Genomic DNA, 23,026 nt, shown 5'->3' with positions numbered 1-23,026 from the left:
GTTCTTCCAGGTAGTCGCTTCTGAGCAAGGGTCAGAAGACAGAGTGGCGGTGGAAGGGTGTTTTTCAGAATGGAGATCTGTAGCTAGTGGTGTTCCGCAGGGATCAGTGCTGGGACCTCTGTTTTTTGTAGTATACATAAATGATTTGGAGGAAAATGTGGGTAGTCTGATTAGTAAGACCATAAGACATAGGAGCGGAAGGCCATTCGGCCCATCGAGTCCACTCCACCATTCAATCATGGCTGATTTCAATTCCATTTACCCGCTCTCTCTCCAATGCCCTTAATTCCTCGAGAAATCAAGAATTTATCAACTTCAGTCTTAAAGATACTCAACATCCCTGCCTCCACCGCCCTCTGTGGCAATGAATTCCACAGACCCACCACTCTCTGGCTGAAGAAATTTCTCCTCATCTCTGTTCTAAAGTGACTCCCTTTTATTCTAAGGCTGTGCCCCCGGGTCCTAGTCTCCCCTGCTAATGGAAACAACTTCCCTACGTCCACCCTATCTAAGCCATTCATTATCTTGTAAGTTTCTATTAGATTTCCCCTCAACCTCCTAAACTCCAATGAATATAATCCCAGGATCCTCAGACGTTCATCGTATGTTAGGCCTACCATTCCTGGGATCATCTGTGTGAATCTCCGCTGGACCCGCTCCAGTGCCAGTATATCTTTCCTGAGGCGTGGGGCCCAAAATTGCTCACAGTATTCTAAATGGGGCCTAACTAATGCTTTATAAAGCTTCAGAAGTACATCCCTGCTTTTATATTCCAAGCCTCTTGAGATAAATGACAACATTGCATTTGCTTTCTTAATTACGGACTCAAGCTGCAAGTTTACCTTTAGAGAATCCTGGACTAGGACTCCCAAGTCCCTTTGCACTTCAGCATTATGAATTTTGTCACCGTTTAGAAAATAGTCCATGGCTCTATTCTTTTTTCCAAAGTGCAAGACCTCGCACTTGCCCACGTCGAATTTCATAGCCATTTCTTGGACCACTCTCCTAAATTGTCTAAATCTTTCTGCAGCCTCCCCACCTCCTCCATACTACCTGCCCCTCCACCTATCTTTGTATCATCGGCAAACTTAGCCAGAATGCCCCAGTCCCGTCATCTAGATCGTTAATATATAAAGAGAACAGCTGTGGCCCCAACACTGAACCCTGCGGGACACCACTCGTCACCGGTTGCCATTCCGAAAAAGAACCTTTTATCCCAACTCTCTGCCTTCTGCCTGACAGCCAATCGTCAATCCATGTTAGTACCTTGCCTCGAATGAGGGAATAAATTTGCGGATGACACGAAGATTGGCGGAGTTGCTGATAGTGCCGAGGATTGTCAGAAGATACGACAGGATATCGATAGATTGGAGGCTTGGGCACAGAAATTGCAGATGGGAGTTTAATCCGGACAAATGCAAGGTGATGCATTTTGGAGAATCAAATCTAGATACAAATTATACTGTAAATGGCAGAACCCTTCGGAACATTAACATACAGAGGGATCTGGGCCTGCAGGTCCACAGTTCCCTAAAAGTGGCAACACAGGTATGTTTCGGACCCAATAGAGGGGATGGATGAAATTGAGGATTCTAGGGGAATTTGGCCGGTTTTCGGGGTATAAGCTAAATATGGGGAAAAGTGATATGTTTGCGGTCCAGGCGGGGGGACAGGAGAGGCGATTGGGGGAGCTGCTGTTTAGGGTGGTAGGGGGAAGCTTTAGGTACCTAGGCATTCAAGTGGCACGGGAATGGGACCGGCTGCATAAAATAAATCTGGCCCGACCAGTAGACCAAATGAAGGACGATTTCCGAAGGTGGGACGCGCTTCCATTGTCACTGGCTGGGAGGGTGCAGACGGTGAAGATGATGGTCCTCCCGAGATTCCTGTTCGTGTTTCAATGTCTCCCCATCTTTATTCCGCGGTCCTTTTTTAAACGGGTCAACAAAGTGATCACTGGCTTCGTTTGGGCGGGCAAGACCCGGGTAAGGAAGGTAATGCTTGAGCGGAGTCGGGGAGAGGGCGAGCTGGCGCTGCCAAATTTTAGTAACTATTACTGGGCGGCGAATATAGCCATGATCAGGAAGTGGGTGGTGGGGGAGGGGTTGGCATGGGAGCATATGGAGGCGGCTTCATGCAAGGGCACCAGTCTGGGGGCATTGGTAACTGCGCCTCTGCCATTCCCGCCGGCATGGTACTCCACCAGCCCTGTGGTGGTGGCGACCCTGAGGGTCTGGGGCAATGGAGGAAACATGTGGGAGCAGAGGGAGCATCGGTCTGGTCCCCAATCTGTAATAATCATCGGTTTGCCCGGGAAGTATGGACGGGGGGAGGTTCTGTATATGGCGGAGAGCAGGGATTGAGAGGATGGGGGATATGTTTATAGAGGGGAACTTTCCGAGTATGAGGGCACTGGAGGAGACGTTTGGGTTGGCGAGGGGTAACAGATTCAGGTATCTGCAGGTGCGGGACTTCCTACGTAAACAGGTGTCAACCTTCCCGCTCCTACCGCTAAGGGGGATTCAGGACAGGGTAGTTTCCAGAGGATGGGTAGAAGGGAGCTCTCTGACATTTACAAGGAACTTATGGGGTCAGAGGAGACGCTGACCGAGGAGCTGGAGCGCAAGTGGGAGGAGCAGCTGGGAGGAGAGATAGAGGATGGTCTATGGGCGGACGCGTTGAGTAGAATCAACACGTCCGCAACATGTGCCAGGCTCAGCCTGATACACTTCAAGGTCGTTCATTGGGCTCACATGAGTGGCTTGGATGAGCAGATTCTTTGGAGTGGAAGACAGGTGCGCAAAATGTGCGGGAGGACCAGCGAACCATGTCCACATGTTCTGGGCATGCCCGAAGCTTAGGGGATTTTGGCAGGGGTTTGCAGATGTCATGTCCACGGTGTTAAAAACAAGGGTGGCGCTGAGACCAGAGGTGGCGATTTTCGGGGTGTCGGAAGACCCGGGAATCCAGGAGGAAAAAGGCAAACGTTCTCACCTTTGCTTCCCTTGTAGCTTGGAGACGGATACTATTAGCTTGGAGGAACTCAGAGCCCCCGAAGTCGGAGACCTGGCTATCGGACATGGCTAGCTTTCTCTGTTTGGAGAAAATCAAGTTCACCTTGAGAGGGTCACTGTTAGGGTGCGCCCGGAGGTGGCAACCGTTCGTCGACTTCTTCGCGGAAAATTAATCATCAGCTGGAGGGAGGGGGTTAGTTTAGCTTGGAGTAGAGGGTTAATAAAGGTGGGACCTGTAAGGGAGGGTGACGGCTTTTGCACTATGTTTAAGTTTCATGCACATTGTTTATTGTGTTGTTATACCAAACAATACCTCAATAAAATGTTTATTAAAAAAAAAAGGTGGCAACACAGGTGATCAAGGTGATTATGAAAGCCTATGGCATGCTTGCCTTCATCAGCCGGGGCATTGAGTACAGGAGTTGGGAAATCATGTTGCAGCTGTATCAACCTTGGTTAGGCCGCATTTGGAGTATTGCGAGCAGTTCTGGTCACTACATTATCAGATCTTGATAATCTGACCAGAACTGCTCGCAATACTCCATATTGTTGCTGAGATCTGACCAGAAGTGGTGGAAACCGATTCCATACATACTTTCAAAAGACAATTGGAATTATACTTGGAGAACTTCAAGTTCTGAGGAGGAACGTGGGTCTACATTGGACAGCTCATTTGAAAGAGGTGGCAGCACACTAGTGTCCCTGTCACTGAGCCAGAAGCTCTGGGTTCAAGCCCCAACCCAAGACAGGACAGTCAAGGCAGGTACATTCATAGCACGGCCACATGGCAGGGGTAAGAGCAGGACAGATTCCTGGTTAGCCAATGTGATGGAAAGAAAATTAGATCCTCTGCCGTCACTCGCTATAGCTCTGGGATTACAACATGAGCACAAGAGTGCAAGTTGGCACAACTACTCGGACTCTGGGATTGTGGTGGGAGGGGGAGTGGGGGGCTCAGTGGGCTCTCCCCATTTGGCCCAGGTGAATTGCGGATCTGCCTCCTTGGTTGAGATTGTGGCACTGTGGGTTGGGACCTTCCAACAGGCAGAGAAATGAAGACATATTTAAAAGAGATAGTACATGACTGATTGACCAAATAGCCGCCTTTCTGTGCTGTAAAACTCTAGACCCACCTCATTCTCTTTGATGTGCTTTAGGCAGCTGTCTGGATTATCCAGAATATTATCCAATATCACTGTACCCGCCTTCAGCTCTGTTGTGAAAGCCGTGTTGGGTATAAATTGGTTTTGAAAATGATATTCTAAAGCCTGCTGGAGTTTGTCATTTTTGTAACTGTGAAGAAACTTCCTGCATTTTCCTTCTTCCATAAATTTCAGCTGGAGTCCAAAGTCACTTCCATAAATTTTCAGGATTTCATAACCTCCTGCACTGCCGGTAGCATCTGCAAAAAAATCACTGGACGTTAATAACCTGACAGACACTTTTAATTGCCTTCCCTGCCGGCATGTGTTTCAACCCTATCTGAACCTCCACCAGGCCCTGTGGCGTCTCCAGCTCCTCCCGCATTTCCTCCCCCACCGTGGGAAACTCCAAACCCCCCAGGAGCTCGTTCATCCTCTGGCAGCTCTGACCTTTCCAACCTCTTCTAAAAGGCCCTAAACATTCCATTCACCTTCTCCGGGGCAGAGACCAGTCTACCCTCCATATCCCTAACCTGAACAATCTCAGGGGCAGCACAACGGCACAGTGGTTAGCACTGATGCCTCACGGCAGCGGGAACCCGGGTTCGATCCCGACCTGGGTCACTGGCCATGTGGAGTTTGCAGTCTCCCCGTGTCTCCGTGGGTCTCACCCCCACAACACAAAAAGATGTGCAGGGTAGGTGGATTGGCCATGCAAATTGCCCATTAATTGGAAAAAAATAATTGGGTGCTACAAATTATTTTTTAAAAACCTGAACAATCTCCCTGGCCACCTCCTGTCGTCTTAATTGGGGAGCCAAGAGACGGCTAGCCTTCTCCCAAAACTCATACACCTTCCCTTTCACCCGTCTCAATTGCCACACGCCCTGTCCATGGACAGTAAGTCAAACCGCATTTCGCAGTTTCTTCCTGCACGCCAAAAGCTCCGGTGTTGGGTCCCTCGCAGACCTACAATTCACTCCCAGTATCTCAACCATCAATTTCTGGCACTCCACTCTCGCCTCCTCGTCCACATGTGCCTTACACGCCATGATCTCTCCCCTGATAACCACCTTCAGCGCCTCCAACAAAATCGAGGGGGAGACCTCCCCATTATCATTATGTTCCCCATACTCCCATATGGCACTTGAAATCCTCACACAGAACACCAAATCCAATAGCAGCCCTACGTCTAACCGCCAGCCTCTCTGACCGACCTCCAACACAAGTTCATCCCTGGGGCATGATCTGAAATGACCACCGTCGAGTACTCAGCCTTTCTTCACCCCAACTAGAAGAGTCCGACTCATAAAATAATCAATCCTCAAATACACCTTGTGTACCGGAGAAAAAACAAAAACTCCTTCTCCCCAGGATGCGTAAACCGCCACAGATCGTTCCCTTTTGTCTTCTCCATGAATGCAGACAATATCTTCACCATCCCAGCCGGGACCAACGATTTTAGCCTAGAGCGATCGACCTTCGGGTCCAACGCCAAATTTAAATCACCTCCCAAAATCAATTGGTGGGTATCCAAATCTGGCACAATGGCCAGCAATCATTACATAAATGATACATTATCCCATCCTATTCGGGGCATGCACATTCTCTAGAACTATCGACTTTCCCTATAATCCCCCTACCACCATCACTTACCGTCCACCCCGATTAGCCATAACCATCTCTGTCTGGAACCGAACACTATTAATTAAGATTACCATCCCGGGCCATAGTATCAAAGCCTGAGTGGAACAGTGACTCACCCAGGCTTTCCGGAGCCTAGTCTGGTCTTGGTTACGCATGTGAGTCTCCTGTAAAAACACCACGTCGGCTCCCAAACTCTTCAAATGTGCAAAAAGCCTTGCATGCTTTACTGGTTTCCCCCAGGCCTCGCACGTTCCAGGTGACTAACTTTGTTGGGGGCCTCCCACACACGTCACCCTCAGGTTAGCCATTGCCACCGTGATGCATCATACCTTCATCACCATTTCCTAGGTCCCAGGCCCACATAAGACGGCTGCCTGCCCCACCCAACAGGAAAGACAAAGAAAACCCCCGAGTCAGTGTCAGCTCACAGCCAACCCCACCCAACACACTCAGATGTATGTGATCTGCACTCAGATCCTGCACGGATCAGCTGGCAGATGTGTTCGCAGACATCTTCAACCTCTCCCTACTCCATTCCAAGGTTCCCACCTGCTTCAAGAAGATCACTATCACACAGATGCCAAAGAAGAACCAGGCAATGTGCCTCAGTGGCCTTGACATCGATCGTTATGAAGTGCTTCGAGAGGTTGGTCATGAGACACATCACTCCAGACTCCCAGAATGCCTTGATCCACTGCAATTCGCATACCGCCACAACCGGCCCACAGCAGATGCCAGCTCCATGGCCCTACCCTCATCTCTGGAACAATTTGACAACAAGGACTCCTATGTCAGACCCTATTCATTGACTACAGCTCCACCTTCAAAACCATAAACCCAGCCAAGTTCATATCAAAACTCCAAAGCTTCGGACTTGGCTCCTCCCTCTGCAACTGGATCCTCGACTCTTGACCCATAGACCAGAATCAGCAAGGATAAACAACACTTAGGGCAGCACGGTAGCATTGTGGATAGCACAATTACTTCACAGCTCCAGGGTCCCAGGTTCGATTCCCGGCTTGGGTCACTGTCTGTGCAGAGTCTGCACATCCTCCCCGTGTGTGCGTGGGTTTCCTCCGGGTTCCCCGGTTTCCTCCCACAGTCCAAAGATGTGCAGGTTAGGTGGATTGGCCATGCTAAATTGCCCTTAGTGTTGGGTGGGGTTACTGGGTTATGGGGATAGGGTGGAGGTGTTGACCTTGGGTAGGGTGCTCTTTCCAAGAGCTGGTGCAGACTCGATGGGCCGAATGGCCTCCTCCTGCACTGTAAATTCTATGATAATCTATGACATCCTCCATGATAGTCACTCCCTATGACTGTGTGGCAGGCACCACCTTTTGTGCGACCTGCCATTACCAGCAGCGTCTTCAATGACCTTCCTTCCGTCATAAGATCAGAATTGGGGATGTTCGATGATAATTGAATAATGTTCAGCATCGTTTGCGATTCGTCAGATGCTGAAGCACTCCATGTCCAAATGCAGCAAGATCTGGTCAATATTAAGGCTTGGTAGACAAGTGGCAAGTTACATTTGCACCACGCAAATGCCAGGTAATGACCATCTCCAATACAACAGAATCTAACCATCACCTCATGACATTCAATGGCATTACAATCACTGAATCCTCCACTATCAACATCTTGGGGGTTACCATTGATCAGAAACTGAACTGATCAATACTGTGGCTACCAGAACAGGTCAAAGGCTATGAATCCTGTGGCGAGTAATTCATATCCTGACCCCCCAAAGCCTGTCCACCATCTACAAGGTACAAGTCAGGAGTGTAATGGAATGCTCTCCACCTGCCTGGATAAGTGCAGCTCCAATAACATTCAAGAAGCTCAACACCATCCAGTACAAAGCAGCCCACTTGATTGCTCCTCCTTCCCCAAACTTTCAATCCCTCCACCAATGACAAACAGTAGCTGCTGTGTGTACCATCTACAAGGTGCATTGCAGAAACTCATGGGCTCCTTAGGTGGCACCTTCCAAACCCACGACCACCACTGTCTAGAAGGACAAAAGCAGCAGATACCTGGGATCACCACCACCTGGAGATTTCCCTCCAAGTCACTCACCATCCTGACTTGGAAATATATCGCTGCTCTTTAACTGTCGCTTGGTCAAAATCCTGGAACTCCCTAACAGCACTGTGGGTGTGCCTCCACCTCAGCAACTGCAGCAGTTCACAAAGGCAGCTCACCATCATCTTCTGAAAGGCAACTAGGAATGGGCAATAAATGCTGGCCTAGCCAACGGCGTCCATATCCCAGAAATGAATTTTTAAAGTAAATTCCTTCATGGAGGTAGGCAGGCTGAAAACCAGTGGTGTAAAGTTCGCATTTCTGGTGGTGACGACTTCATAAGATAAAATCGGCACATAGTGATTAATAATTTTCGAGGAAATAAGAGAGTACTCAGCAGAGGCAGGGTAGCTGTGACCAGGTGGCCAACCTAGTCAGAGAACCTTCTGTGTGGCCTGCTCTCAGATGTTAAAGCAGCAGACTGGGCTTGTGGTCCAGGAAGGCAATATTAACCTGTTCAACAAGCCCAAATTGGATCACTGACCATGAAAACATTGTCGTAAAAACCCATCTGGTTCACTAAGGTCCTTTACAGAAGGAAATCTGCTGTCCTTACCTGGTCTGGCCTTCATGTGACTCCAGATCCACAGCAATGTGGCTGACTCTTAACTGCCCCTCAAGGGCAATTAGGGATGGGCAATAAATGCTGGCACAGCCTGAGACACCCACGTCCCATGAACAAATAAAAAATAAATAAATTTAATCCTCTCTCTTCAACAAAGAATGTTTATATAGTGCCTAGAAATTAGCTCTATGGTCTGATAACGTCTCAGCCATTATTGGTTGAGAAAAATGCTATTTGTTGAGAGTCTGGTGTTTAGGAAGTAACTGTCTCCATAAACTCTGACTCCACTGGCAAGCCTGGTTTATCAAATACAAATGGTCTTCGTGTCCGTTTGTACCGCCTCAGAAATTACAAAGTGTGACATTTCCGAAACTACGAAGTGCTTCTTTTGGTCTGGTGACTCATCGATAACTCACGGACAGTGGGTCGGTCATCTTAATGGTTTTTGTTTAATCAAAATTCAAAGAAATAGCAATGAGGATATATTTTTATAAAAAATGTAGTGCAAGTTCTGTTCCTTCCTACTATGCAGTAGCAACACGAGTGGTATTCTCCATTAACAGGATGCTGCAAACAAGCCAAAAAGATGTTTTACCCGTCATAAAAATAAGTAGTGGGATATGAAATGCAGTGCCAGTGTAATGCCAGCTATGTAGGCCGTATGCCTCAATGACTGGCAAATCACATCAAACTTCACGTCTTCATAGAATCACAGAATCCCTACATGCAGGAGGAGGCCTTTTGGCCCATCAAGTCTGCACCCTCTGAAAGAGCACCCTACTTTGGCTTAATCCCCCACCCTATCCCCATAACCCCACCTAGGGGCAATTTTTCATAGCCAATCCACCTATCCTGCACATGTTTGGACTGTGGGAGGAAACCGAAGCACCCGGAAGAAAGCCACACAGACACGAGAAGAATGTGCAAACTCCACACAATTACGTGAGGTCAGAATCTAACCCAGATCTCTGGCATTGAGAGGCAGCACGGTTAACCACTGTGCCACCCTTTGGCTGTTCATAACAAAGTACTGACTACCCAACCAGCCATGCTTGCAAAACTCAAAACATTTGATGTGATTCCACATTGGAATCCACACTTGCTAAACAATCCTGATTGTAAGAAGAATTACACTGACAACCAGTTTAAGATCATCAGTTGGACTCACAGTGTGGCTCACTTGGATAAGAATTAGGAGTAGGCCACTCGGCCCCTTGAGCCTGCTCCACCATTCAATTAGATTACGGCTGATTGGATTGTAACTTCAACTCCAGATTCCTGCCTACCCCCTTGTTTATCAAGAATCTATTTACTTTTGCCTCAAAGATATTCAAAGACTCTGCCTCAACCATCTATTGAAGAAGAGAATTCCAAAGTCTCACAGCCCTCAAATAACTTTATTTTCCTCGTCTTTGTCTTAAATGGGTGAACTCTTTTTTCCTTGACCTTATATGTTTCGATCAAGTCACCTCTTACTCTTCTAAACTTCAGTGGATACAAACCTAGCCTGTCCAGCCTTTTCTCACAAGACAACCCACACAATCCAGGTATTAATCCAGTAAGCCTTTTCTGAACTGCTTCCAGTGCACTTAAATATTTCCTTAAATAAGATGACCAAATATTGTAGACAGCACTCCGGACCTGGTCTGACAGATGTCTTGTATAACTGAAGCATAATCTCCATAACCTTGTATAGAATTCCTCTCGCAATAAATAATAACATTCCTTATATTTGCTAATAACTTGCTGCACCTGCATACTAACCTTTTGCAATTCATGCACTCTGATATCCATCACTTCTACTCCTGCGAGGCAACTTGGGACATTTACTTCATTAAAGGCACAATACAAGTAAAAACTGCATGCTGGAAACTACAGGGCTAAATCGCTGGCTTTGAAAGGGGCTGATTTAGCACAGGGCTAAATCGCTGGCTTTGAAAGCAGACCAAGGCAGGCCAGCAGCATGGTTCAATTCCCATACCAGCCTCCCCGAACAGGCGCCGGAATGTGGCGACTAGAGGCTTTTCACAGTAACTTCATTTGAAGCCTACTTGTGACAATAAGTGATTTTCATTTCATTTCATTTATGCACACACACGGTCTTGTATTTTGCAGTCAAAAGGAGAAATTCCATGCATTGCATCTTTTTCAGCCAAAAAAAGCTTGGGGGCAGCCATTCACTGGTTCATTCCCCAGGGCACGTTTTTGACCAGAGTTGACTTGCCCGATTTGAATTTCAACAAAAGCTTGGCAGTTAACTGTTCCCTGGTACATTCTCCTGAGCTACACCTCTACCAATCGTCCATTTGCCAGCCACTCAGCACTCTTTTCCCATGCAGCATAAATTGTTCTTCCCTCTACAACAAATAATTTTGTGAATCTGTCCCAACCAGACCACATTGGCATTCAATCTCCAAAAACCAAATGGTTTTAATTTAAAATTTTCACCCAGAGTTCCTTCGTTCACCTATCTAACCCAATCCTGAATGCTGATGTTTCTGCTTCAAACACGAAATTGCAAGTGAACGCCACAACCTCATAACTCTCATTGAAGTAAGAGCGTTTCCTTGTTTTCAGTTCTAAATCTCTCATATTTCATAACATCCAGTTTTTACTTATACTGTGCCTTTAATGAAGTAAATGTCTCAGGTTGCCTCACAGGAGTATTATCAAACAAAACACGGCATTGAGTCCGCAAGGAGGCATCAGGGCAGATGACTTGGTCAAAGAAGTAGCTTTTGAGGAAGCTCTTAGAAGCTAGAAAGAGAGCTGGAGAGGTCGAGGGAGGGAATGCCAGAGTGTAGCACCTTGAAATCTGTAGACACAACCACCCAAAGATGGAGTAATTAGAATCGGGATGCTCAAGAGGCCAGAATTACCTGAGTGCAGTTATCTCGGAAGGTTATGGGCTGAAGGAGACAGGCCATGGAGGGATTTGAAAACAGCGACGAAAATGTAACAAAAAAAACAAGGTGTTGCTTAACAGGGTTGTAGGTCAGTGAGTAAAAAGGTGATGGATGAACAGGTCTGGGGTGCAAGTTAGGTGGTAAGCAGGAGGCTTTTGGATAACATCAAGTCTGTGGAGGGTAGAAAATGAGAGGCTGGTCAGGATGCCTGGGAATAGCCACATCTCAGAAGCTAACAAAGGTAAATCTATACCCCTTGTCCACTGCTTGTAACTACATAATCACATTAGTTCATAATTTAACACACTTCTATTATGTTGCTCAGTAATCTACAGATCTCTGAAGACAGAATGTCTTTTTTCACATTTGTATTTCTTCATACCAGATTACATCAGAGTACCTTTGTACTGTCCCCTCTCTACAGCATAAAGATCTTTCGTATAGCGTGGAGCCGATTTTCATAACTCCAGGTCTTTTTATTCAGGCTCAGTAGTACTTTCTGTTTTTTATATTTGATATACTTTGTTATAAAATTTAGAATTTTATTAGCTTATTTCTTATTTCACAGCCCAATTGATCCAAGGTTCTGTCCATAATGCCTTGCCATTTTCTTTCAGAGTATGTAACTACTGTCATTTGAGGAAGTAATTATCTATCTCACATTTACTAATATTCAATTCCACCTGCCTTTTTCTTTAGCCCATTTTCACATCTTGAATCCCATTTTGGGTACTTCTGACTTTCTGAATAATGAATTATACCTCTGATTTATTCATCAACTGCAAATTTCAATAGCACTCCCTCCCTCCATCCTAGGCTCTACCCAGATCACTAACCTGCACAGTAAACACAACAACTAAACTGTAATATAGCACTACCCAAAATTACTCTCAACTCCTAATTTTCATTCTTCCACACAAGTTTTATTTATCCCCAGATTCCTACCCTTAATCTCTAGTAATCTCCAATGGGGCAACCTTACGAAAGGCTTCCTAAAGTCCATGTATACTACATTTCTGATATCCACCACACTTACTACCGCTGCAAATAATTCTTTGTTTTCTCTCGATCTTCATTTATTTTCCACTCTGAGTCTCCTTCTTTCTGTAGCTATTTCTGAATCTCTCCACTGGTCTCCGATTCTATTTCCAACTCCTTTCCACAAGACACGAGGCAGATATTCTTTGTGATGAAAATAGCATATTGTACTATATTTTCCCAATATTACTGTGGTATACTGTGAAGCATGTTTGCGTGCATGAGTAAGGGTGTGGCTTATTTGATTAGGCTGTAGACAGTTAGACTACAAGGTTAAAAATGTCAAAAAGGAGTTTAGTGTGAAAGTAATTTAATGGAAATTGAGCAGGCCTAAGAGGAAACAGTGAGCATTATTGAAAATTTACATTAGGAAAATAAGGAAATGACATGAAGTTAACTGCTGCCTTTTAAATGGAACATGTAAAATTAGAGAATATTGTAAATGAAATAAAGCAAAGTATTAAGTTTACGTTTATCTAAAAATAGTGGCCATAAAAAAATACAATGAAAGATCTGTAAACTTTGAAAAAAGTAACTTCTTAAGGAAGATAAAACAATAGAGTGAAAGATGGAAGATAAACAAACATGTTTAAAGAGAGATGGAAGACTATATCATTAGGTGTGGCTATAAGATCCAAAAGTAGTGTGTGCTGGAAACAGGCTTGTGAATAAGCAGCTGCCGCCACCCTACGAGAAAAGTGTTTGTGATTGCAATGTTTTGAGGCAGATTTTAGCTTCTCAGTATTGGATAAGAGAGAAAAGCCTGTGTAACATTTCCCCTATAGCAACAGCGGATTATGTGGTAATATTACTGGAATTTCATAGGTTAACATCTAGACGAACTGTTGCCTAAGGGATATTTAGCTCTGAGTTACTCAAATAGAAATCATTTGGGGGAATTATTGTAGAAGTACTGTTAATGATGTAAATGTAATCTTCTGTCCTCAAGTTTCATTTTTTCCCTTTGTTTAATAAATGTTTAAATCTTCAAAGTGGTTTGAAATTCTTTCTCCTGACTTCAGATACCTTTCATAAAATGCAAATTGTTGTGATAGCTTGTTCAAGTTTCCCTTTAGAATTAGGATAGCCTAGCACTCACCACCTGTTGCATCAATTCACCAAGTTAGTGGATCATCTACATTGACTTCTAAAAACCTTCTGCTAAAGTTGCACACTGGAAGTTTATCTTTAATGCCATAAAAGCTACAGCAAGAGTGAACAGGATGGGTGGGTGTTATCTCCTCATATTTTGCCCAAGTGGTCTGATTTTCCACTTATCTAAGGAAATTACTTATCTTTTCAATGGGATGGGAAATATACATGGTGATGCACTACATATTTAAGGAAATGTACAGATGTAACCACAAATGATCTTTTCCTGATCTCATCCCTGGATATTTTCCCTCCAGTTCATATTGCCAAATATGCTACCAACATGTTCAGGGAAATTGATGTTTCTTCAATTGTATTTTTTGTTTCTCTTATGGATAGAAGTGTTTTAAAACATGTATTGAAGGTCTGTGGGTGTTCCCCATCAATGGGTGAAACATATTTGCTTCAGATTATTCAAGGCACATGGAAACTGTTTACCTGAACAATATAGAGAAACCTAATCCAATCTCAACCTCACCTTCTCACCAGATGCTGGCAACCAAGACATGTTTAATATAATGTCCTATTTAAATGGAACAGGGAGAGAGTTAGCCCCAAATGTTAAGTAATGGGTTAAGAGACATTGCAATTAGTTGTCTCATTTAAGTTAAGTATCCATTAATTGACACTGATGTGCAAAGGGGCTTCAGGTGGACTCTGTCAGGTGGTGTGTTGTTAAGAGTTTTGTGCAGAGGCTGTGGAAGTGAAATAAATGGTGTTTGGTGAAAAGGAACAAGAACTTCAGACTCTTCATTTCACAGCAACTAAAACGTTTAACACCAAAAACTATCTCCGACAATAACAGTTTATGGAAATCTAGAAACTGGATTAAAAACAGATTGAGAGGTTGAAAATCTGACAAAATTAACATTCGGATGGTTTAGATTGTTCGATAAAGCCCCTCGGAAAGAGGAGTAAATCTGGGCTGGCTTATTTATACTTTATTTCATGTATCTTATGGACCAAATATTTTCTCATAGATACTCAAGCTACACTGTGCCCACTGAAAAGAGTCTCTCTGTGGACAATAGAAATAGCAACTTGCAGTCCAGTTGACAATAACTAGCACAGGAATGGAGAACACTGCCAAAATGGACAACTGAAAGTTGTAACTTACCAGCAAGAGTCAGTTTCAGGGCTTTATAAATCCTCAGCTGTATTTCAGGGTCCTGGTACAGGGCCGATAGATCCGTCTTTTCTGAGTGAATGAAGAGAAACACACTGCCTACCCAGGCTGGAGCCACAGAATCCATCCTCAGCCACTGCAACTGACACAAACAAAGAGGTCACTCAAACTAGCAAGATTGTCACACACTGAACATCCAGTGATTGGAGTGTGGGCTGAAGTGCACGCACTTCACAATCAGAAAAATATGGGTCCTCTCCAACTCCAACTTAACTTTAACCTTCAAGTACTGGAGAACGCATGGGTGCTCAAGATTGGACAACTGGCTTCATGAGCCTTAAGGTATAATAATATTATAATAATATAAACAGATTGGTGTATTGCTGAAACTCTGCCAGTGCCAAACTTAATGAAATGTTAACTTGGCCTGAAGAGCTTATATTTTGGAGGGTTTTCCCACCCAAAGTGCCACTTACACATTTTGTATGTTATATATGTTGAAGCTCAAGGGCAGAATATTAGAAATATATCAACTTTTGTCCACTGACATCTTGAATGAAAAAAAAAAATGACTCTTGAAGATTGGACCAGGCAATTTCTATTTCCTGGGTAGTCTGAAGCCTCCGATTGTGATATCCAGGCTCAGGCAAACACAATCTCTTATTTATAAAGTCCATATCATTCTTGAAGCACATTGCCAGGCTGACAACTTCTCGAGTAAGCTGAAGCTGATTACTCAGGGGAGTGCTACCCCAGGAGCATGTGATATCTCCAGCAATCTGGACGGCTCGGAGGTGGGAAAGTGAAATAAAACACAGAAACACTGATGCACTACAGTGTTACATATAAATATTAGTCACTGCCAAAAATAATAAAGCAAAAAATAAGTTTCTAAGTTATACAAAAAGAATGCCATTACCTCAAGTTTACTTTCCACGCCATGAGTGTAACCTTTCGTGCATCGCTGACCTGCCATGCTATGGCTGATTTGAGTGAGATTTTCTATTTTGTGCCAACATACCCCATATTATTTTTTCCTGCGGACCATTCCTTGGAGAACTCTGCTACTGCCCAATCTAATGTCAATGGGAAATGACAAGGACCCGTGGGAGAGGGTCTTCCGGCGCCCAGACTGAATTCAAAACTGGCGCCCTGGAGCTCACCACAGTCAATTTCCTTTTGTGGGGGAATCTAGAACTGCAGGGCACAGATTCAAAATAAGATGGAGACGAGGACAAATTCCTTCTCTCAGAGAAGGTTGTTAGTGTTTGGCATTCTCGCGCCCCAATGAGCAGTGGAAGCTGTGTCCATGAATGTGTTCAAGGTTGAATTACGTAGAACATCGAATTTACAGTGCAGAAGGAGGCCATTCGGCCCATCGAGCCTACACCGGCCCTTGGAAAGAGCACCCCACTTAAGCACACAACTCCGCCCCATACCCGTAAACCAGTAACCTCACCCAACCCCTTGTGACACGAAGGGCAATTTAGCTTGGCCAATCCACCTAACCTGCACGTCTTTGGGCTGTGGGAGGAAAGCGGAGCTCCCGGGGGAAATCCACGCAGCCACGGGGAGAACGTGCAGACTCCACACAGACAGTGACTCAAGCCAGGATTCGAACCTTGGACCCTGGAGCCGTGAAGCGACAATGCTAACAACCACCGTGCTACCGAATTAGACAGATTGTTGATTGTCGAGGGTTGAGAGGGGCAGGCAGGAAAGTGGAGCAGGCAAGACTTTAGTGACTGGTGAAGCAGGTTTGAGGGGTTAAATGGCCTACTTATGCTCCTATTTCTCAAGTTAAATCAGCCTTCACCTCTCTGACATATGGAAATGAACAGCAACAAGGCACACCCATAAATACAGCTGACCAAAATGTACCCATGTCTTTTCATCAAACCCACATCCACCCATGAAGTACAGAAGCTGCAAAGAAATTACAAAATCAAATTGTGGCACAGCAATTTGGGATATTCATTTCAGTCTCCAAGCTCTATCAACCCCTGATGTTTTCACAGGCCTTTCCTGCTCTGGGTACATCCGGTAACTCAATGGATCAGTCTTCCTGCTCAAGCCTTAGGCAGCCAATGTTCTTTCCACATTTTTACAATAAGGGCTCCTAGTTAGAACAAGCATACTAATTGCAATTCCCACTCCCTCTTCTCAATGTTGGGACATGTTCTTTACACATCACAAAAAAAAGGCTCACTTATCCCAAGCATTTCTTTCTAGGAAGTGGTTCTGTGAATTAATCTCTGCCTCCCACACTTGGTGCCTCCTCTCAACAATCCAGCAGAGATCAGGAGCATGCAGCGTGGCAATCTGCAGATGCAGACATATACGCTGCCTCACAACTTGGTGTACCAATAGAGCAACTCACCATTCCCAGTGGAAAAACGTCTCAACTTGGAAGAGGGTTTAGTCAGTCCAACCTCAGAACAACTGGGTGAGACAGGGAGAACGTGCAGACTCCGTACACAGACAGTGACCCAAGCCGGGAATCGAATCTGGGACCCTGGTGCTGTGAAGCAACAGTGCTAACCACTGTGCTACCGCGCCACCCATAGACGGAAAAAGCCCTACAAATTGCATATGTCTCCCCTTGCAGAGAAACAGGCGAACCAAGACACCCAATCTGTGTAGATTATTGCTGATGTGCTTCTCGGGGATTAGTAAAACATACCAGTTGTGTGTAAATATGTCAACATATCTGAAATCTTGTGCATATTTTCTGTTGTCATTATTTTGGTCACCGTTTCATGTTGTGTTAAAAGGGGTTTCCTGGATGCAAACCAGTTCCAGGGATGAGCGCAGCATGGTAGCACAGTATACCATGGACCTGGATTCGATTCCCGGCTTGGGTCACTGTCTGTGCGGAGTCTGCACGATCTCACAGTGTCTGCGTGGGTTTCCTCCGGGTACTCCGGTTTTCTCCCACAGTCCAAAGATGTGCAGGTTAGGTGGATTAACAATGCTAAATTGCCCTTAAGTGTGCAAAATGGTTAGGTGGGGTTACTGGGTTATGGGGATAGGGTGTAGATGTGGGTTTAAGTAGAGGCGCTCTTTCCAAGGGCTGGTGCAGACCCGATGGGCTGAATGGCCTCCTTCTGCACTTTATGATTCTATGATAGGAATGATCTACCGAAAACATGAAGTATCCACAGGGATTTCCACACCAATTACACATCACACGGAGGAAAGATACAACTTTCCGCCATTTTTTGGGGAATTCAAAATTCTTCCAATCGCTAGTACATTTCAAATTTCCTTCACCATAACTTTAGCTGCCATGGTTCTAAACTCTGGAATTCCCTCCCTAAACCTCCACCTCACTTTCCTTCTGCAAGATACTCCTTAAAACCTGCACCTTTGACGACCTGCACCTTTGACCAAACTGGAGGTCCCCTGTTTAAAATATCACCGCAAGTGACTTGGAGTCATATTTTGTCAGATAATGTTCCCGGAAGCACATTGTAAAGTCCCATTAAATTCAAGGTGTTATATAAACACAAGGTGCTGTAAAGTTAACCAACTTGGCTTGAGCAGCGCCCAGTCTTTGCTTCTTGATATATAGCACACAACAGCATCCCCCCCCCCCAACCACACCTTCGCCATCGCCCAAGTTATAATAATTTTTGCTGGAATAATCCTTGCTTTTCAGATGAAGAGAACACCCTGAATCTTAATCAAGGGAAAATTTTCAGTCTCTGCTAAGTTTCTGTAACTGGATGAGGCGGGGTAGGAGCTATTTCAAAGATTAAAAAACAACAACCTATTATTAGTTTTATTCTCTGGATTTAATACCTAGGTTTGCATAGTCACAGCACAACCTACTAGTAGGAAGACAGTGCCACCTAGACAAAACGTTCTCCCAGTTGAAAACACCACATTCCACTGTCATCCGGAGAGGCATGATTCAGTCTTTATCCCTCATCCTCACGGACGACATACTTGCAGGAATCGTGCCAGTTTAAGCACCAGTTAACATGACAGCCTCATTGAGGTGAAAAATTTCTCGAGTGTATAAAAAAAATCCTTAATCTATCTCTGCACATAATTATAGATTTTGCATTTGATGTGCATCTGTCATCACACCTTACAAGCCCGTCACATCTTCTAAGTGTCTTTCAAAAAAGAAATTGCAACTCGCTTAATTAACCAAACAACTACGTACCTGATTGGCTAAAATGTGTAAGAATAAACAAGTGTTTTTTTTATGCAAAAAGCAGAAATCAAACATTGCAGTTTCCCACCCAATAACATCTGAAAGCAATCTGTCTGCCTCAAAACCCATATCATTTTATTGTCTCATTGCTACTTCATGCACATTGAAAGATGGCCAAGAGCTTCACCACAGATCCAGAGCCATCAGTGGGAGTCTGACTCTAGGTCAGGTTTCTCTCAGCTATTGCATGTGACATTAACACAGCAGTGTTAATACAGAATCCTGGGACCCCATTTTCCCCATAAATACCCTACAGTGGAGAAGGAGGCCATTCTGCCCATCAAGCCTGTAACAGAGCCTCTGAAGGAACACCCTACCTAAGCCCACTCCCCCACCCTATCCCCGTAACCTCATCTAACCTGCATATCCTCGGACACTAAGCAATTTAGCATGGCCAATCCACATAACCTGCACATCTCTGGACTGTGGGAGGAAACCCATGCAGACATGACAAGAACGTGCAAACTCCAAACAGACAGTTATCCAGGGTCAGATTCGAATCCAGGTTCCTGGTGCTGTGAGGCAGCAGTGCTAGGCTGAGCCACCCCATACAGGATCAATTTTTGCCTTGGGATTCCAGCCTAATCCTCACCCCAAATATTTATGATTCTATATATGCACCTCTTGTATTCTTAAATTCTAAGCCGGTCAACTCTCTACAAGTCAGAGTGCAGTGAAATACTCCCCATTTGCCTGAATGAATGCCGCTCCAACACTCAAGCAGCTCGACACAATACAGCACAGAGCATCCTGTGTGATCAGCACCCCATTCGCCATCTTAAATACTGATTTCCGGCAGAGCGGCAGCAGTGTGTACCTTCTACAAGATACACTGCAGCAACTCACCGAGCCTCTTTCAACAGCACCTTCCAAATGTGTGGCCCCCACCACCTAGAAGAACATGTGTAGCTGATGCATGGGAGCACCACCTAGTGTTGATAATCCTCCAGGATTGGCCTGGAGTCTCCAAGAATTGAAGTACAATCTCCAGGACACTGCTGTGCAACCCTGGAGAAGAAATCATCGGGATGGTAAAAAATATTTATTTCTGCATCAATTCCTTTGACTATTTATTTTTACCAGATTTAAAAATATTGAAAATGGGAGAGAAAAAGCCACCATCATCCAATTGGATAATGAGCGTTTTTGCTTCCCAATTGGCATAGGACAATCACAAGGACAATTAAAAAAAATTAATTTACGGGATGTAGGCGTCGCTGGTTAGGCCAGCATTGATTGCCCATCCCTAGTTGCCCTTCAGAAGGTGGTGGCGAGTTGCCTTCTTGATCTGCTGCAGTCCTTGAGGTGTAGATACACCCACGGTGCTGCTAGGGAGGGAGTCCCAGGATTTTGCCCCAGCGACAACGAAGGAACTGCGATATATTTCCAAGTCAGGGTGGTGAGTGACTTGGGAGGGGAACCACCAGGTGATTGGGTTCCCAGGTATCTGCTGCTCTCTATATGATAGTGGTCGCTGGGTTGGAAGGTGCTGCCGAAGGAACCTTGGTGAGTTTCTGCAGTGCATCTTGTAGATCTTGGGTGGCATGGTGTCACAGTGGTTAGCACTGCTGCCTCACAGCTCCAGGGACACAGGTTCAATTCCGGCCTCAGGTGACTGTCTGCGTGGAGTTTGCACTTCCTCCCAGTGTCTGCGTGGGTTTCCTTGGGTGATTAGGTTTCCTCCCACAGTCCAAAGATGTGCAGGTTAGGTGGATTGGTCATGATAAATTGCCCCTTAGTGTCCAAAAGGTTAAATGGGGTTACTGGGTTATGGCGACACGGTGGAGGTGTGAGCTTAAGTACGGTGCTCCATCCAGGGGCTGGTGCAGACCTGATGGCCCGAATGGCCTCATTTTACAGTGTAAATTCTATGATTTCATGATATAATGGTACACAAGGCTGCCACTGTTCGTCGGTGGTGAAGGATTTGAATGTTTGTGGAATGTTGGCCGACTAATGGCTGGAGTGTGGGGTCAAAAGCGGTGATGAAAACTCTGGGTGTATATTTAATCAGAGCTCGCAACCTAACACCACCACTTGCAATGGTCCCCTCCAAGTCTCAAATGAAGTTGACTTGGAACTATATTGGATGTATCAAGACCACCTGGACTGCAGCAGTTCAACACCACCTTCTCAAGTATAATTAAATATGAGCAATAAATGCTGGCTTTGCCAACAATCTGAGACTGAATATTAGGGTAATTACAAAAAAAGATCACTGCAGATTTGCAATGACCCTAAGTATCTATTCCTGTCAACTGTCAAATTAAAACATGACGGAAAGAAGCCACAGGACGCTTTGTCCATACGCTCTTCATGTAAACCATAATGAAGAGCACCTCCAAGCTTCTTCTGTTCATCTAAACTTCATTTTGAAAAAACCCACACAAAATGGAGGGCACAACCAAGACAAAGCTGGAGGTTCAAAGCTTTAGATTCTGCAATGAATTTTAAAAGATGCAATTCTGTAAACATATCACCATCAGCTGCCATAGGGCGCCAGGTTGAGCACAGCACGTGTGGAGAACAATTTATATTTCTGAAATATAAATACTGGAGACTGCCTTTAAAAAGGAACAGCACTTAATTTGTAGCTTTGAAAAAAAAAAACCCGAAATATCTTCCACTCTCAAGCCCAGCTGATCCTGCCTTTTCGTATGCCTGCTGCACACGTCAACATGTCGCCCGTTGCCTGGGAAACAGGATCTATTGTCGCGAGGTACAACTTAATTGCAACCCTTCTGGCCAAAAAGAAAACCATACCAATTTTTAAAAACTATTTCATGGAACCTTTTGACAAAATTGATAAAATCACCAGTTTCAAGAGGACATTATCGGAGCGGGCTGCCTCCAATATAACATGTTCTCCCCAAACAATGATCAGTGACAGTTACTGATGAAATGGGTCATTGATAGGGGATATTTCTTTAAAGACCCCTGTAAGTTGAGGATGAGGTCACAATAATAGGAAACCAGTTAGTGAATCTTATTTCACTTATTGCAATTAGGGTTCAGTTCCATCCTTCTGACAATCTGCCAATATCCTTAGGCACAAATTCTCAAAAGATTATTCACCTCACACGAGTGCCTCTAACAGTTAATTGCACAACGCTTGAAGTTTGCCTTAATTGTCAAGAGGAAAATTAGCTAAGTCGATTTAAAACTTGTTATTATAGTCCAGTTGTCTACAAGTGTGTAAAAATAATTTACTTCAATTTAGAGTTGCAGGAAAGATACGATAGCTTATAGGATTTAATCAAAGTGCACGCGTGCTTGTACAATAGTCGATTTCACAGATGCTTGCACTGGCTGACAAAATAAAAAGATGCAAAGGCTGCCTAAATACTAATTGTAATTTTTCAGAGCTGAACATTTCCCATTTACTTTAAGACTATAAATATAGTGAACAAAAGAAAGTGAACCTCAAATTAAATTTGCTGTCTACAATCAGATACCATCTGCAGCTCTGCGTCCAGTTTTGGTCATCACACTTCAGGAAGGATATATTGGCCTTTGAGAAGGTGCACCACAGATTCACCAGAATTATACATGGCTTAGGGTGTTAAACTATAAAAACATGATGCATAAACCTCACTTGCATTCCTTTGAGTGTAGAAGATTGTGGGTTGATCTGATTGAGGTGTTTAAAATGCAAAAAAGGGTTCAGTAAACTGTTTCCTCTGGTGAAGGGATCAAGAACAAGAAAGAGTCTATGTGATGTAGGTGCACCACAGTGATTAGGTAGAGAGCTCCAGGATTTTGACACAGCGACAGTGAAGGAATGGCGATACATTTTTAAGTCAGGATGTTGAGTGGCTTGGAGGGGGACTTCAGGTGATGGGTGTTCCCCATCTGTTTGCTGCCCTTGCCCTTCTAGATGGTAGAAATCACGGGTTTGGAAGGTCTAAAGAACTTTGGTGAGTTGTTGCAGTGCATCTGGTACATTCTGAAACAAGAGCAGCCAAGGTTATTTTCAGAATGGAGCATCCCAAACAAGCAGTTGCACTGGCGTGAGATTCACAAGAGCAGCCATTCCAGCAGCAAGTGGAGGGGAGGTTAAGAACTTCTCCACTTCAAACTTCAGAAGTGTCATCTCAAAGACAAAACAGATGATATTTGTAGGCAA

At 44.6% G+C, this 23,026-nt stretch overlaps 1 protein-coding gene across 2 annotated transcripts in view; it reads right to left on the bottom strand.

Moving 5' to 3' along the window:
- tradd (tnfrsf1a-associated via death domain) overlaps nucleotides 1–23,026 on the bottom strand; it is a 36,957-nt gene that overhangs the window by 7,863 nt on the left and 6,068 nt on the right. The window contains exons 2-3 of one of the 2 annotated variants that reach the window (XM_072518463.1): nucleotides 14,667–14,817; nucleotides 4,148–4,416 (exon numbers count right to left, since the gene is read on the bottom strand). In XM_072518463.1, coding sequence (XP_072374564.1) covers nucleotides 4,148–4,416; nucleotides 14,667–14,802 — 405 coding nt within the window. In that variant the 5' untranslated portion in view covers nucleotides 14,803–14,817. The remainder of the gene's footprint in view (nucleotides 1–4,147; nucleotides 4,417–14,666; nucleotides 14,818–23,026) is intronic. The other variant, XM_072518464.1, reaches the window with a different exon arrangement.

Source organism: Scyliorhinus torazame, chromosome 10 (assembly GCF_047496885.1).
Source record: "Scyliorhinus torazame isolate Kashiwa2021f chromosome 10, sScyTor2.1, whole genome shotgun sequence".
Classification (NCBI taxonomy): domain Eukaryota; kingdom Metazoa; phylum Chordata; class Chondrichthyes; order Carcharhiniformes; family Scyliorhinidae; genus Scyliorhinus; species Scyliorhinus torazame.
Note: the sequence above shows the minus strand (reverse complement) of the source record. Positions and strands in the feature narration are given on the sequence as shown.